The following is a 13,807-nucleotide window of genomic DNA, read 5'->3' as shown; positions in this document are numbered from 1 at the left end:
CCAGATGGGTTTTTCTAACAATAGGCAATGGATTCATGGTCATCATTAGACATTGGTCATCATTCTGGATATTTACTGAATTCAAATTCCACCATCTGCCGTAGCAGTATTCGAACCCAGGAGGCAATGAGCTAGTGGTATTATCGCTGGACTGACTGAGCTTGCTGAGTGCTGAAGGTCATATCATCCAGACTGGGGCAAGTGATGAGAGAACTGACAAGATAGAAAAAGTACCTGACCAATCAACCTGTTACACAAGCATGTGTCCAGTTATCACAGTCCCATGGAAACAATCTTCACACTGAAGAAACAGGTTTCAAACTGTCCATTAGTGAATTTCATAGGTTAATTTAATGAAACTGACAAAAATCAGTGTTAGCTTCAGGCTTTCAAAATATGGATTTTTTTTTTCTGAAATACTAAGGGTCAGCTAGAACACAACACAAACACTTGGAATGGATAAAATTTCAACAAATTGAACAGTTCAAAATTAGGTATCATGAGATAATATGGAACATTACCAACAGCAAGAGAGTTGCATTCCACCTCAGTATGTAATCTCATGGCTTGGCAGTTCACTGACCCCACAGTCACCATTAAGCCAGAGGACCAACTCGAGTTTAATGAAGATCATGATTACCATCACAGGTGTCAATCTTCAGCTAAATGGATTCACTCTACATTATTTCAAAACAGTCAGAGTTCTCTGGATACTGAAAAAATTGTATGTGTAGATAACTTCCTGAATGGAACATGAATGACTAGTACTCCAGAACCAGCTGGGCTTTTATCCAAGGTGGTTGAGTGCAGCTACAAGATTGGCATGTATCCTACAAACAAAAAAAATTGCCCAGATATGTCCTATGCATTAATAAAAAAGGATGAAATCTAATCTGGCAAATTGCTGCCCATTATACACTCATCATATTGCTATCATCGATATTGCTATCAGTTGGTATTTTGTCACCACATCATATACTCATTGATGCTCAGTTTGGGTTATTTTAGGACAGGTCTAATAGTCTTGGTTGTTGGAGGTCAATCATCTAGTCACAGGATATCGCTGTGGAAGTTCTCAGGACAGTGTCCTTGGCCCAACCATCTGCAGTTGCTTCATCAATGGCTTCCCCTCAATGTAAAGTCAGAAATAGATATCCTATGTTCATTGATGATTCCACAATGTTTGGTACCATTTACAACTCCTCAGCTAATGAAGCAACTGTGCCTGTGTGCATCAAGACCTAGACAACTTTTAGGCTTGTTGTGAACGCTGGTCAGCTGGGACCAGTGACAGTAATGTCACTTGCTACTTACACAGCAAGTTATTCGCATCTCCAACAAGAGTGAACCTAACCAGTCATAATCTTTTCAGTATTACCATCTCTGGATTCCACACCAATCAACATTCTTGGAAGTTACAATTGGCTAAGAATGTCACTGGATCAGTGACATAATTACTGTGACTACAAGGGTGGGTCAGCTCCTGTCCCCAAGCCTTTCCAACATTTACAAGGCCAAAGTAAGAATGTAATGGAATCCTCTCAAATTAAGAGCAGCTAAGAGCAGCTCCAAAATTATTCTTGACACCAAACATTACTCAGGACCAAGCAATCTGTCTACTTGGCACTCCATTCAACACTTTAAATGTTAATTCCGTGTGTATGTACTGTACGCAAGATATATTACAACAACTTGTCAAGGTTTCTTTTGACAGTACTTCACAATAACACAACCTCTACCATATAGAAGGACAACAGGAATAGAAACAGGCCATCATCATGGATCGGAATCCTGACATGCCTGACCTAACAGTGCTGTGACAGCACATAGACGACAGAGACTGCCCCAGTTCAGAAGGGCAGCCCATATTCTCAATGGCAGTCAGAATTGGGCAATAAATGGGCCTTGCCAAAGCAGCCACATCCCACATCAAGGAACAGATGAAGCGTATGATAAAATAAGATCAATTTATTACTAAATAAAAGAGAGTTGATTCTTACTTCTTTTGACTAAGTCTGAGTTGTATCAAGCCATTTGGAGGGATTTCTCCATGAGGCCTAGTGGATTTTCTCACTGTATCTTACCAAACTTGCCTCATTAACAGCCTAGCCTGCTCCTGTGGTGTTCCTCATGTTTGATTTCAGCCCCAACTTACCATGCATGTTCTTGGAACAACTTACCACTCAACAGGTATCCTGGAATTCACTCTTGTACCAACAATACTTTTAAAAGCAGGTTGTGTATCCAGACAAGCACTACAGTCCAGAGCTGCACTGCACAGCTGATGATGTGCCCTGGATGTGGGACAGAGGGGCAAATCATTGCCCCGCTTTGCAGTCAAGGGCAAAACTGCAAAACTGGAGGTGTACTGTACCCACCTCTCACCAGGGCTCATTCTCTACCACTCTCACTGTTGCCTGCAACATCTCACCTCCCCCGCTCTCACTGACTCCAACTCCTACACCACTAACCCTGCATGCCCTCTGCACTATCTATTCACTTGCTGGGGTCACTACCTACTTTCCCTCCCCCATATTGTGCCAGGATCTCGAGTGAAGGCTATCCATTTGACGTGGCTGAGGCCTGCTGATAACCATGACAAGCTTCCTGGCTTTGTGTCTGTGCTAACTGGAAAAGCATAACAGCACTGATATAAACCTGGTACCTCTGGCTGATGGGGCAAAGTGCAAAAAGGCAAGGCAAGACCGGGATGTTATGAGCATCCAGCCAGACTCAGAGTGAGGCTGGGTCATTATAGCAAGCAAAGAACCTAAAGATGCAGTCTGGTCCAGTCCATGGGTTGGGCTTGTGTCCCTGAGCACACAGTAATCTCGATGCAGCTTTACAATAATAGTTGCTGGTGCAGTCCAAGGTGCAACGTTGAAGTTCAGAAGTGTACGGTAAGTGGATCAGAAATAGGTTATGGTGCGCCCTAAAAGCTGGCAATATGTTGGACGCTATTGTCTGTAGACATGGGGTATGTGTGGTAGTGCCTATTTAGCGTGCCCTGAGATGTTGGCACCAGTGGAGGTCCTTTGGAGCATACAGTGAGCTGAATTCACTTGGTATCTGTGCTGAATTCAATGTCAAGGTTTCCCAAAATCTAGCTTTTTTTTTGGTGAGATCGGAAGCTGAATATTAATAAGGCAAGCCAGGCTGTTAACAAGGTGTTTCACAAGGAATAATCTGCCTTAAATTGACAACTCACCACTGCCTAGCAAGAAACTCACTATACCATTTGTGAAAAGCATTAAAATATGGAGCATGAAGATTCTGATATCAACAATAGCGTTGTCTGATCTCTCATCTGATTTCACCACAAATCTCTCCACAGCCCGCGTTGCTCATACCTCTATAAGACTTCACCTACAGTTGTTGTTATATATATGGCAATACGAATTGTGCAGCAACAAACAACCCATAATATTGTTCTACAAGTCGAGCATTAAAATCCTTTAGCACTCATGAAGACTTTGCCTCATCATGTGATACCCTGGTGTATTTGCTGCGTTCAACTCAATGGAATGTAATTAACTGGCAGCAGTTCAGCTCCATTTGAAATGGTACACTTCAAATCTGCTCAGTGAGCCATCATAAACTGTATACACTTTATTGCAAATAATATGTCAATGGGAATTCAATCCAAACTGGTGTTCTGAAAATGCTTCCAAACTTTCACGGTTTTTTGACTGTTTATGAAGCTGAAGCTGGATGTTTGGAAATTCTTCTGAACCACTTGAACTTCTTTCATGCTTTCGGACATTATTTGAACCACTCGACAGGATTATATTCTTGCAACTCTTAAAAAAATGGCACTGACTGAAGCAACTGATGATATGTTTATCATTCATTAAACAGTATATGCCAGCATCTCACACCAAATATAATGAGGCAGAATCACAATTAACAGGTTTTAGTAGATTAATTTGTTTAGTGCAAGAGATTCTGGAGTTATCTTTCATTCAATTTTGCCTACCACAATTGAAATTTAAGTGAGTTTTGATATATTATACAGCTAAAGTAATAGATGGAAAATATGTGCACAGAAGTTACTCTTTCTTTGGCATTTGATACTGTTTAATTTGTGCTTGAATCACATCCTATTAATGATGTTAGAACTAGTGCTGGTCATAGAAATGTTGAAAGCTCAGAAAATCTCTACTCAGCCATAGTCAATTATGCTGAATGCATTCTTTGTCACCATATGTCATCAATAACGATGAAGTGAAGGATAAAGACTTAAACATACTTATTAATTTTTTCTGTTACTCATTTTCAAATACCTCAAGTGGTTAAATTACAACACTTCTAATAGAATAATTAATCCTACTTCCCTTCCTTGGCTTTGACTATTGTACACTTTAGGCCAAGGCAAAAAGCATTAATTTCAAGACGGCTGGAAGTGAAAGGGAGGGAAGTTGCGCTTCAGTTGTATAGAGCCTTGGTTGCAGAGTATGTGGAGTACCACATTCACTTTTGGCCTCTGCACTGCAGGAAGGATAGATTAGCCTTGCAAGGAGTGCAGTGCAGATTCACTGGAACCAAACTTGAATTTAGAGAATTAAAGTTTGGGGACAGGTTTCATCATCTTGGGCTTCTATTGTTATCAGTTTATGGAGAACTATAGGCAAAAAGCTGTCTTTAAGCTGAATCATGTGGCTAATGACTGACCAGCATATATTTTTCTGGGAAGTTACTACACTTTAATGCTGTTTCTTTCTATTATTTTAGGTATCATAGCAACTTAACATGTAGAAATGGTCTGAAATTCACCCACGTTATTAAAGATACTTTACAGTTTATAAACTAGTTTGATGAAAACAGTAACCCACTGGGATATCTATGGTTAGATTGTTCCTTAATGCATTTTTAGGTTACTGACTCCATGGAAAAGTAAAATCACAAAGCAATGCAAATATGGAATAGTAAAGTTAGTCCAGTTTATGTAGATTTTACCCCTGGAGAATGCAAAGCAAATGCCTCTTTCAGATTAGGTTCAGATTCTATTGAAGGAAGAATTGCTGAAATGAAGATTTAGGAGAATGAATACAAGTCTTCAGAATGACAGAGCTTCAATGAGTGATAGATCTTCTACTTTCTAATTTTCAGTGTCTGTGGATTTCTGAGGGAGAAATCATATTCAATCACTTCATTGTTTTTTCTGAGGAAGTAACAAGTAGATTGGATGAAGGGGAATCTGTTGATATGTTGTACATGGATTTCCACAAGGCATTTGTTAAGGTGCCAAATCAATCTTATCAAACAAGACACAAGCACACAGTGTAAGAGATAAAATAATATATAAATTGTAGGGGCATCAGAGTGAAATAGTTAACAGGCAGATGCTAAACAAAGTCGCAATCACTCTAAAGGTAATGAGTAATCCAGTACCAGTAATGTGGATTCTAGGTTGCTGAGGGAGTAAAAACTCTGACATCTTTTCATCCTCCATGGACATGACAGTGGTGTCAGAAATAGGGGAATGAAAATATACACAAACTATTCAAAATGGGATGGATAAACATAATAACTGGCTAACCCTATTAAATTCTTTTAAGTAATGTTGTTGATGAGACAATGTTGTTGATATTCCCAACACCCTTGAAGCATGTGGGTAAGTTGACGGTGTTGAGAATGTATAAGATACTTGGCATTGTAAATAAGGTCATTGAATACAAGAAAGCAAAACCAAATCTTTACAGATCACCTGGAGGACTAGAACAATTCTAGGCACCACACTTTAAGAAGGATGTCGCAGCCTTGGATGAGGTTTACTATGATGAATCACAGATGTCAGCCTCTGAGAATCCTCATGCATACCTCCAATCCACTTAAAGGATGTTTCTGCACTTCAAATTGCACCTTGGACTGCACCATTAACAATCTTTACAACATTGCTGCAAGGACACTGTGGGCTCAAGGACATGCATCCAGCAGTTGGAGTGATGAGGCTGCACCTTTGGGTACTTTGCATGCTGTCATAGCATTTACTCATGCTCAGCCTACCTGAATGCTCACAGCAGCCCTGCCTTGTATTTTCTTTTTGTGTCTTGCCTCCTCAGCCAGATATATCAGGTTCATATCACTGCTGTGGTAACTTGTCATTCATCACAGATACAAAGCCAGGAAGCTCGACAAGGTTGTCAGCAAGTCAAGGCATAGCCTTCGGTCTGGGGGTCTGTGCACAGCAAGTCATGGGCAAACTCCTATACTAGCCCATCCACTTGGACATGGTTAGTCAGATGCTTCGGCGGCTGTGCTGGTGGGGGAAATGTCCCGAGCTAGTGAATAGGCAGCTCCACAAACTGTCTTGTGGAAAGCTTGGAGATGCTTAGACATTTTCTTCTTAAAGCACTGAAGGTTAGGGAGAAACCTAAGTAAGGTTTTCAAAATTGTGAGGATTTGACAGCTTATGTGGGGAAGAAAGTGATTCCTCCAGCAAGTGGTTATTCAGCACAGGTCATATATTTTCTTAAAAAAGGCAAAAAAAAAGGACTACAGAGAAAATAAATTATTTCACACAACGTTCTTTTCACCTGGAATGGTGATTGAAGTAGATTCCATAGAAAATTTCAAAAGGTAGAAGTCATGTACTTGAAGAGTGCAATGGCAAAAAGCTGGAGATTGGAGTCAAATTGGGATATTTCTTGCAAACAGCCTTTAGTTATTCTTTTCCAATTTTTGAACCTGTAGAAACTGTTACTACTTGTTTCTAAATGATTAGTTAGCTTTCACTCAAACTCTGCACTGTCCCTCTTTTCTTTAAGTCATTTATTGCAAGTCCTTAGAATCCGAGCAATCTTTGGACTATCACTAACTAATCTTTGCTGATTTTATGCCACATTTCTTTCAGTTTGGTCTTTTTCTTAACTTATTTACTTAGCTGCAGATGGAAGAAACTTCAAAGAGACTTTATTTCTCACTTAGATACATCTTTGCTATGAGTTATTAACTATCTGTTAACACTGCTGTACGACTGCATCTTGACTGTCCTAGCCTTTAAACTCATTTCCAGTTCACTTCTTCTAAGTCTGCCTCATATCCTTCGTATTACTTTATTCAGGTTTAAAACACTCATCTTTGATCCACACTTCTCCCCTTTGAACTGAATATGAAATTCTATCATGTTACAATTGCTGTCATCTAGAAGCTCCTTCACCATGAAACTATTGATTAATCATGTTGCATTGTTCACTACCATGTCCAGAATAGCCTGCTCCCTGGTTGGATCCAGCACACACTGGTCTAAGGATCTGTTCCATGCAGACAACTAACTAATTCAGACAAATGAGACTACTTTAGTTTGGGAAATTTGGTCGACGTGGATGAGTTGGATCGAAGGGTCTGTTTCTGTGCTGTGTAACTCTATGATTGTAAGCCTGGGAAATGAGGCAATCTTAGCCAATCTGATTTACACAAGATTAAAGTTACTCATTATTATTGAAATTTTCTTATACAAACCATTTCTTTCTTCCTGTATATTCTTTCTGACAGCATAATGATAGTTAGATGGGCCAAAAACTACTCCCATTAGTAATCCAGTGTGGAGCTGGAGGCAGCATCGGAGGAGCAGGAAAATTGATTATCGGATCGGGACCCTTATTCCCGACCCGAAATGTCAACTTTCCTGCTCCTCTGATGCTGCCTGGCCTGCTGTGTTCCTCCAGCTCCATACTGTGCTATCTCTGACTCCAGCATCTGCAGTTCTTGCTATCTCTCCCGTAAGTAATTCCCTACTTTTCCTATTTTTAAAAATCTTTACTCCAAGTGATTCTACATCTTGTTTTTCTGAGCTAAAGTCATCTCTATATCCTGCACAAATGACAACCTTAATTAACAGAACCACCCCACCACATCTTCCAGCTTCCTTTTTTTTGAAATGTCAATACCCTTCAGTATTTAAGTTCCAACCTTGGATGGCCTGCAAACATGGCTCTGTAATGTCTATCAGGTCATACATACTTATATCTATCTGTGCTAGCAATTTATCCATTAAGGTACATGCTGCCTGCATTCAGTTCTAAAACCTTTAATTCTGTCTTTTCACCATTTTTGAAATTTCTGGCCTTTAAAGTATGTATACTGTGTCCCTGTCTGACACCTTTTGGTTATCACTATGCCTGATTGCTACCCTGCTTTAATATCTTATTGCTTCCGTTTGATTTACTGCACCTCCTCTCACATGATCTTTTTCTCCCACCAGGGCTTCTGGTCTCGTTTCTTCCAATTTAACAAACTATTTGCAATGCAGTTCTGACTTGCTAGAGGTACTCTACAAAGCAAATGGAGTAGAAATTAGCATGTTCGCAATATCAAATACTTCCAATACACCTGTTTGTTTGTTAATCAGCCAATTGTTTAAGCTCCTCAGCCACCTACGGGTAGATGCTAATTGCTAAGCCATTATATTCTGCTTGATCTACAAAAGGATTAGTAGGAACTCACTTTGGATTTGGGAACAGCATTATAGATTCAATCATTATGAAGATTCAGTTATACTCTGTTTCAAGTGAAAAATTAGCCTTGGATTTGGCTGCTAATCTGAATGAATCAGGCATCAACTTGGAACATTGTGAGCTTACAATTATTTCCAGGACATTTAACTGGCCCAAATCCCATTCACGCCTGAGCCAACGGTTTAGTTGAATTTAGACTCATGGTGGTTACTTTATTTGTAACTTCAACTGTTGCTCTTGCACACTTAAAATATCACTACCATTTCCCTGAAACACTTTCCTAACAGGAGAACTGGCAATATCCTCAACACAGCGTAGTGTGTCTTTTTAAGAAGAAAAAGACAAAGTAGAGGAATAAATGATTATTCACCTTTCTTTACTAGCCAGCTCTGCACATGATCTCTAATATAAAGTAAGCAATTTTCCAAATTGACAAAAATCCCAAGATATTTCTGTACAGTGCATGCAAATTCCTCCAGTGCTGATGGACAGTATGTTATAATGTGTGTGTTTTCCTGCATTTTTGAACAACACTCTTAAGAATATTGTTGTGACTGCTGTTGCAAATCACTATCAATAACAAAACATTCTAATCTACACAAGAGACCATATTACATGCCTACGCTTAACTTACTCTGATTTTGGCATTTTTATCCTGGGATTAATGCTGTAGCTGATTAACTTGGCAAATACTTGCATTGCTGCTACCTTTTCTATATACTTGCAACTTATCATTCCTCCCAAATGTATCTCTAACTACTGAAATACATCATATTGAAATGTCAATGGTATGTTCACAGCATGATTAATATGTCTTAGCTTAAAATTAGCTCATTTTCTTTGACAAAGACCAATGAAATTCTGTTAGTTGTGTTTTTGCCTTAAAACTTATGGTCAAAAGGAAATGCTTTTAAATAGGAAATTAGATTGCTTTGTGTGGGAGTTTAATTATAACTTCAGTGAAAATTGTAAATAATTCAAATTATGTTACGGGGTTTGCAAGAATGGAATCTGGGATGATGGAGATGGGGGAAGATGTGGCTGAAAAATTAGGAAGGAAGCTGGAGTTTGCATGCTGCTGTTTCCATACTTGCACTGCATTTAACCAGCAGCTAGGAAAGTGGTTAATGGCCCTCCTGTTCTCTGACTATATGAGTGACATAAATGGTTAACTGAGGGTCTTTGTGTCCCTCTGCTGGAATTCTATCAGCAGTTGGTAGGGCTTTTGAGACGTGTGGTCTCCCAGGAGCTCGGATTTGGGAAGAAGGTGCCAGCTGACCTATAAAGGGTTCCCCTGTGCAACAACCCTGATCCTACCACCAACCTCATTCCAACGTCAACCTTCCCTTGCTCACTGGGATTTGTCTGACTTGCCCCAGTGATTCCCCCAACACATACTTTACTGCCAGGATAACATCTATGCAGTTCAGTGGCTACAGCTGTGATCAAAGTACTCTTGATCCTCTGATTTGCTGGTAGGTCTTTAAAGGACGTAGGTTCCCTGTCCAAGAAATGGGAGTCCCGAAGGCAGCTCATTAGTTGCTGGGTGGACTTGAAATCTGGTCACAGCTCCTCACAATGGCTGAGATGGAATCGCCCCTCATTTTCTAGCCACTCATGGGGGCCACTCGGACTTCAGTCATTTCTTCTGGTAACATATACAGAATCATTAATGGTTCATTCTCAACCTTGAGGCTTTGCCTCAATTAATGACAGTCTACTTGCACTGAATCAGCCCTCAAGTAGCATTAATGTTGGTTTTCTCCTTGAATTGGTATTCTTATGTAATGTCTTTATGAGTGCAGGATAAAAAGCAAATATGGATTTTCTCAGCAATAACTAAGGGCATACAAATGCTAAACAGTGGGGCTGGGATTTGCAAAGTGCCACAGGACTGGGTCCCAGTGCAGCTGGGCTTTGAAAGTTGTTGTCTCAGAGGACTTCTCATCACCCCATGGCTCTGGGACAGTTCTGAATTTTCAGCAGGCCAATAGTGGATAAGATGCTCGGAAACCACTTGGCTCCAATTAAGAGCCCTTTCCATTGCAAAACGGATAAAACTTTCAAAATATTTCCTGGCAAGCCCAAACAATCATGTGAATGACAGCATGGCTGTCGGGTTCACTGTGGGATCCAAACAAGTTTCTTTGGAGGTTTTTTATGAGGAAACTGTGAGGCATTACCAGCAACGGCATAAGTACTGGCCCTTACTTTGTCATGTTTGCCTCAGCCTAACTCCTGGCTTTCGAATAGCTGACTGCTCAAATTGAAATGGTTGCTCTCAAGATGTCTTCAATCTACCTTTGCCATTTTGCCAACGAGGCAGCTCCCACCTCCTGCTCACTCCTGAATTAGACGAACTGAACATGAAATCACGTCTTATGTTTGGAGTCGAGGCCCAGAATTCATCCAAATGTCACGTTGCCAATGCCTGAATTGAAAGTCTGGTACTGATTTATTTATGAGACCGTCTTAAAAAATGAATAAAATCAGTTGTACTACATTATCTTGGAAAGTGAACATGTTGGAAGTAAGCCAAATCCATGACGACACTTATCTTGCCGTGTTCAATTAGATTTTTTAAACAAAATAACATTTTGTAAAGCTTTGTTCTAGTAAATTCTTGGAGCAATTAGTGAAGATTAATCCAACACACTACAACATTTCTAAATGTTTAAATCCATGGCTTTTCAATAGTTGAATGCTCATGACTGTTCTTTTTAATTATTTCAGCTGATGTACGCACATTAGTTTTAAGTTTATGTTTCTTCTGTCCATATTCGTCTTCTTTCAAATGTTAAGTTAGTCATTCTGTGCATGGAACAGGAGAACTCCAGTTCCAACACCCTGCAGAAGTTACCAATTCTAATGCCTTATAAGGATAGAACTTAGTGAGAGTTCACCTAAAATCTTCAGAATTTTTTTTACAGAGGCCAAAAGAAAGAATCTGATCAACGTGTCAAGTTTGCTTCGGTAGACTACTGGATTATTTTACAAACAAAAACAACTAAAGCAATTTTTAACAATTATAGCTTTTCAGTTGTTTCTCATCTTCACATTTGTCAGCATTGTGCTTCAGCATAAACCATACTTGTTCATATTCTAATATAACAGGAACCAAAGTAAATGTTATTTTAAGATCCAAGATAAAACATTTTGCTACATGTATAACTTTAAAATTCTGCTACCTCAGACTCTTTAATTACTTATTGAGTTGCACAAGCAGAGGCCTCCTGACACTAACTTTCTTGTATTGCTATAAAGAGACACAGATTCAAAACTTTTTGTTTCATACACATGAGGACTGGGAGGCAATAAACAAAATTTTGGAAGGGAACACGAATTTATACAGCAAGACAAGAGGGTGCTGATTGCTTGAACCATTGATGGCATGGGATGTTGCAGGAATTGTTAACTGTTAATCTTAGCTGATTAAACACAGACCAGGAGGTAGACTCAGAATGGTCATTGCATTAAAATGGGAAATGCAGCAGGGATTGGCAGTCTCTGTAACCCTCTCCTCAATGAAAATGGTGCAGTATATGGACAAATGACATTTGTCTATAAAGAACAGGATCCTGTGTGTGAATATGTGTAGCTTCTATTACATGCATACTGTGAGCCTGACTGGCTTCCTGTGTAATACTTAATAGAGTCAAGATAACTTAGCAGACACAGTTTAATAGCATGGTATTCTGAGGTTTTCAAGCACAGGCTGGTTGACCACAATCAGCATGCTGCAGACTGTCCAATGGGAGTTGTTTGATATGGCCCATCAGCCATCGAGGTAAGTGGCCTACATATCTGATATCACACTGGCACTGAAACTCATATATCACATTAATAATTAACATAGTAGGCAAAACATACCTTTGACTTGACAACAGCACTATGTAACTGGGGAAAACATTTTGTTTACTACTGTATCTACTATAGAAGAGCATGGTGCTGACTATGCCCAGCAATCATTTTCTGGTTATAGAATCCCTACAGTGTGGAAACAGGCCCTTCAGCCCAACAACTCCACACCAACCCTCAGAGCATCCCACCCAGACCCATCCCCCTATAACCCACCTAATCTACACATCCCTGTGCGTGTGTGTATCTGTGTGAGTATGGGTGAGTGTGTGTGTATGCGTGTGGATTCTGGCTTGGTGTGCATGTAATGGGATGAGAAGCCATGAGAAAACTCACTAGCGGCTTATGGATACAACTACACCACCTACACCGCCATCTCGCCCCTCGCCCACCCCCACTCCATACACGCACACACACACACAAAACTGATACTGAGTCAACTTCGGTAAAATGAAGACCACAGTCTCAGAACTCAGCATAAGGGGAAGTCACTTAGCACTGAAGTGAGGAGGATGTTTTCTCCCCCACAGAGAAGGGAGAATCTTTGGTATTCTGTCTATCCTAGTACAAGTAAAAGCTTAGTAGTTCAATATTCAAGTTGCATGTATGCAAATTTCTAACATCTATATATGTCTGCATACAATGAGCTTATTTACATTAGAATATATTACATTTCAGTAAAACCAAAAGCCTTAGCATTCGTTAACCACTGTGACCAAGTACATACTCATTATAGTGGTATTACACATTCTTCATTTCTCCAGATAGTGATTGAACAGGAGTATGTTGGTTTAAGGACTGTTTGTATAATTGAAATTCAAGCCTTGATAGTAGAGTATATGATTTTCAAGCTAATTACATTTATTATGTAAATACTATTTTTGTAAGAATGTAATGGCTTTGTGTAATCGAAGACATGAAGTTGCTATAAATTATACAGCAATTAAAGCAATCCAAAATAAACATGTAACAATGGTATTGTTATAATTCAGAAAAGGTGCAATTATAATTGGCAACAAAAAAAGCCTCTCTCCATTATTTCTTAGATAATAGATAAATGACTTGCACTGAAGATTACATGTTCTGGTTTGAGGCTATTAAATATACTCACCTGGCCAGCAGATGAGGGGCTGGCACAATTCTTCCTATAACAAGCCAATATGTGGGCTGTTTGGTTAACCAGTATCTCTCGAACAGTCTTTAGAGGTTGGCTTAGAATGGCTCTGTATGCTGAGTGAAACAAGCAAAAAAAAAAGTTTAAAACCTGCCAAGGAAATCCTGCTTTCATGCACCCAAGTAATACAAGAATAATTATTACGTAAATTATAAGTGATCAGTCTAGACAGGATTCAGAAAATATAATCAGAGATAGTAGGAACTGCAGATGCTGGAGAGACAACAAGGTGCAGGGCTGGATGAACACAGCAGGCCAAGCAGCATCATAGGACACAGCAGGCCAAGCAGCATCTGCTCCTATGATGCTGCTTGGCCTG

At 39.6% G+C, this 13,807-nt stretch overlaps 1 protein-coding gene across 2 annotated transcripts in view; it reads right to left on the bottom strand.

Annotated features, from left to right (window-relative positions):
• sec24d (SEC24 homolog D, COPII coat complex component) overlaps positions 1–13,807 on the bottom strand; it is a 180,788-nt gene that overhangs the window by 16,776 nt on the left and 150,205 nt on the right. For both annotated transcript variants that reach the window (XM_048595371.1, XM_048595369.1), the window contains exon 19: positions 13,426–13,544. In XM_048595371.1, the coding sequence (XP_048451328.1) occupies positions 13,426–13,544 (119 nt within the window). The remainder of the gene's footprint in view (positions 1–13,425; positions 13,545–13,807) is intronic.

Source organism: Rhincodon typus, chromosome 1 (genome assembly GCF_021869965.1).
Source record: "Rhincodon typus isolate 14 chromosome 1, sRhiTyp1.1, whole genome shotgun sequence".
NCBI classification, from domain to species: domain Eukaryota; kingdom Metazoa; phylum Chordata; class Chondrichthyes; order Orectolobiformes; family Rhincodontidae; genus Rhincodon; species Rhincodon typus.
The sequence above is the reverse complement of the archived record's forward strand: the minus strand, read 5'-3'. Positions and strand labels throughout refer to the sequence as shown.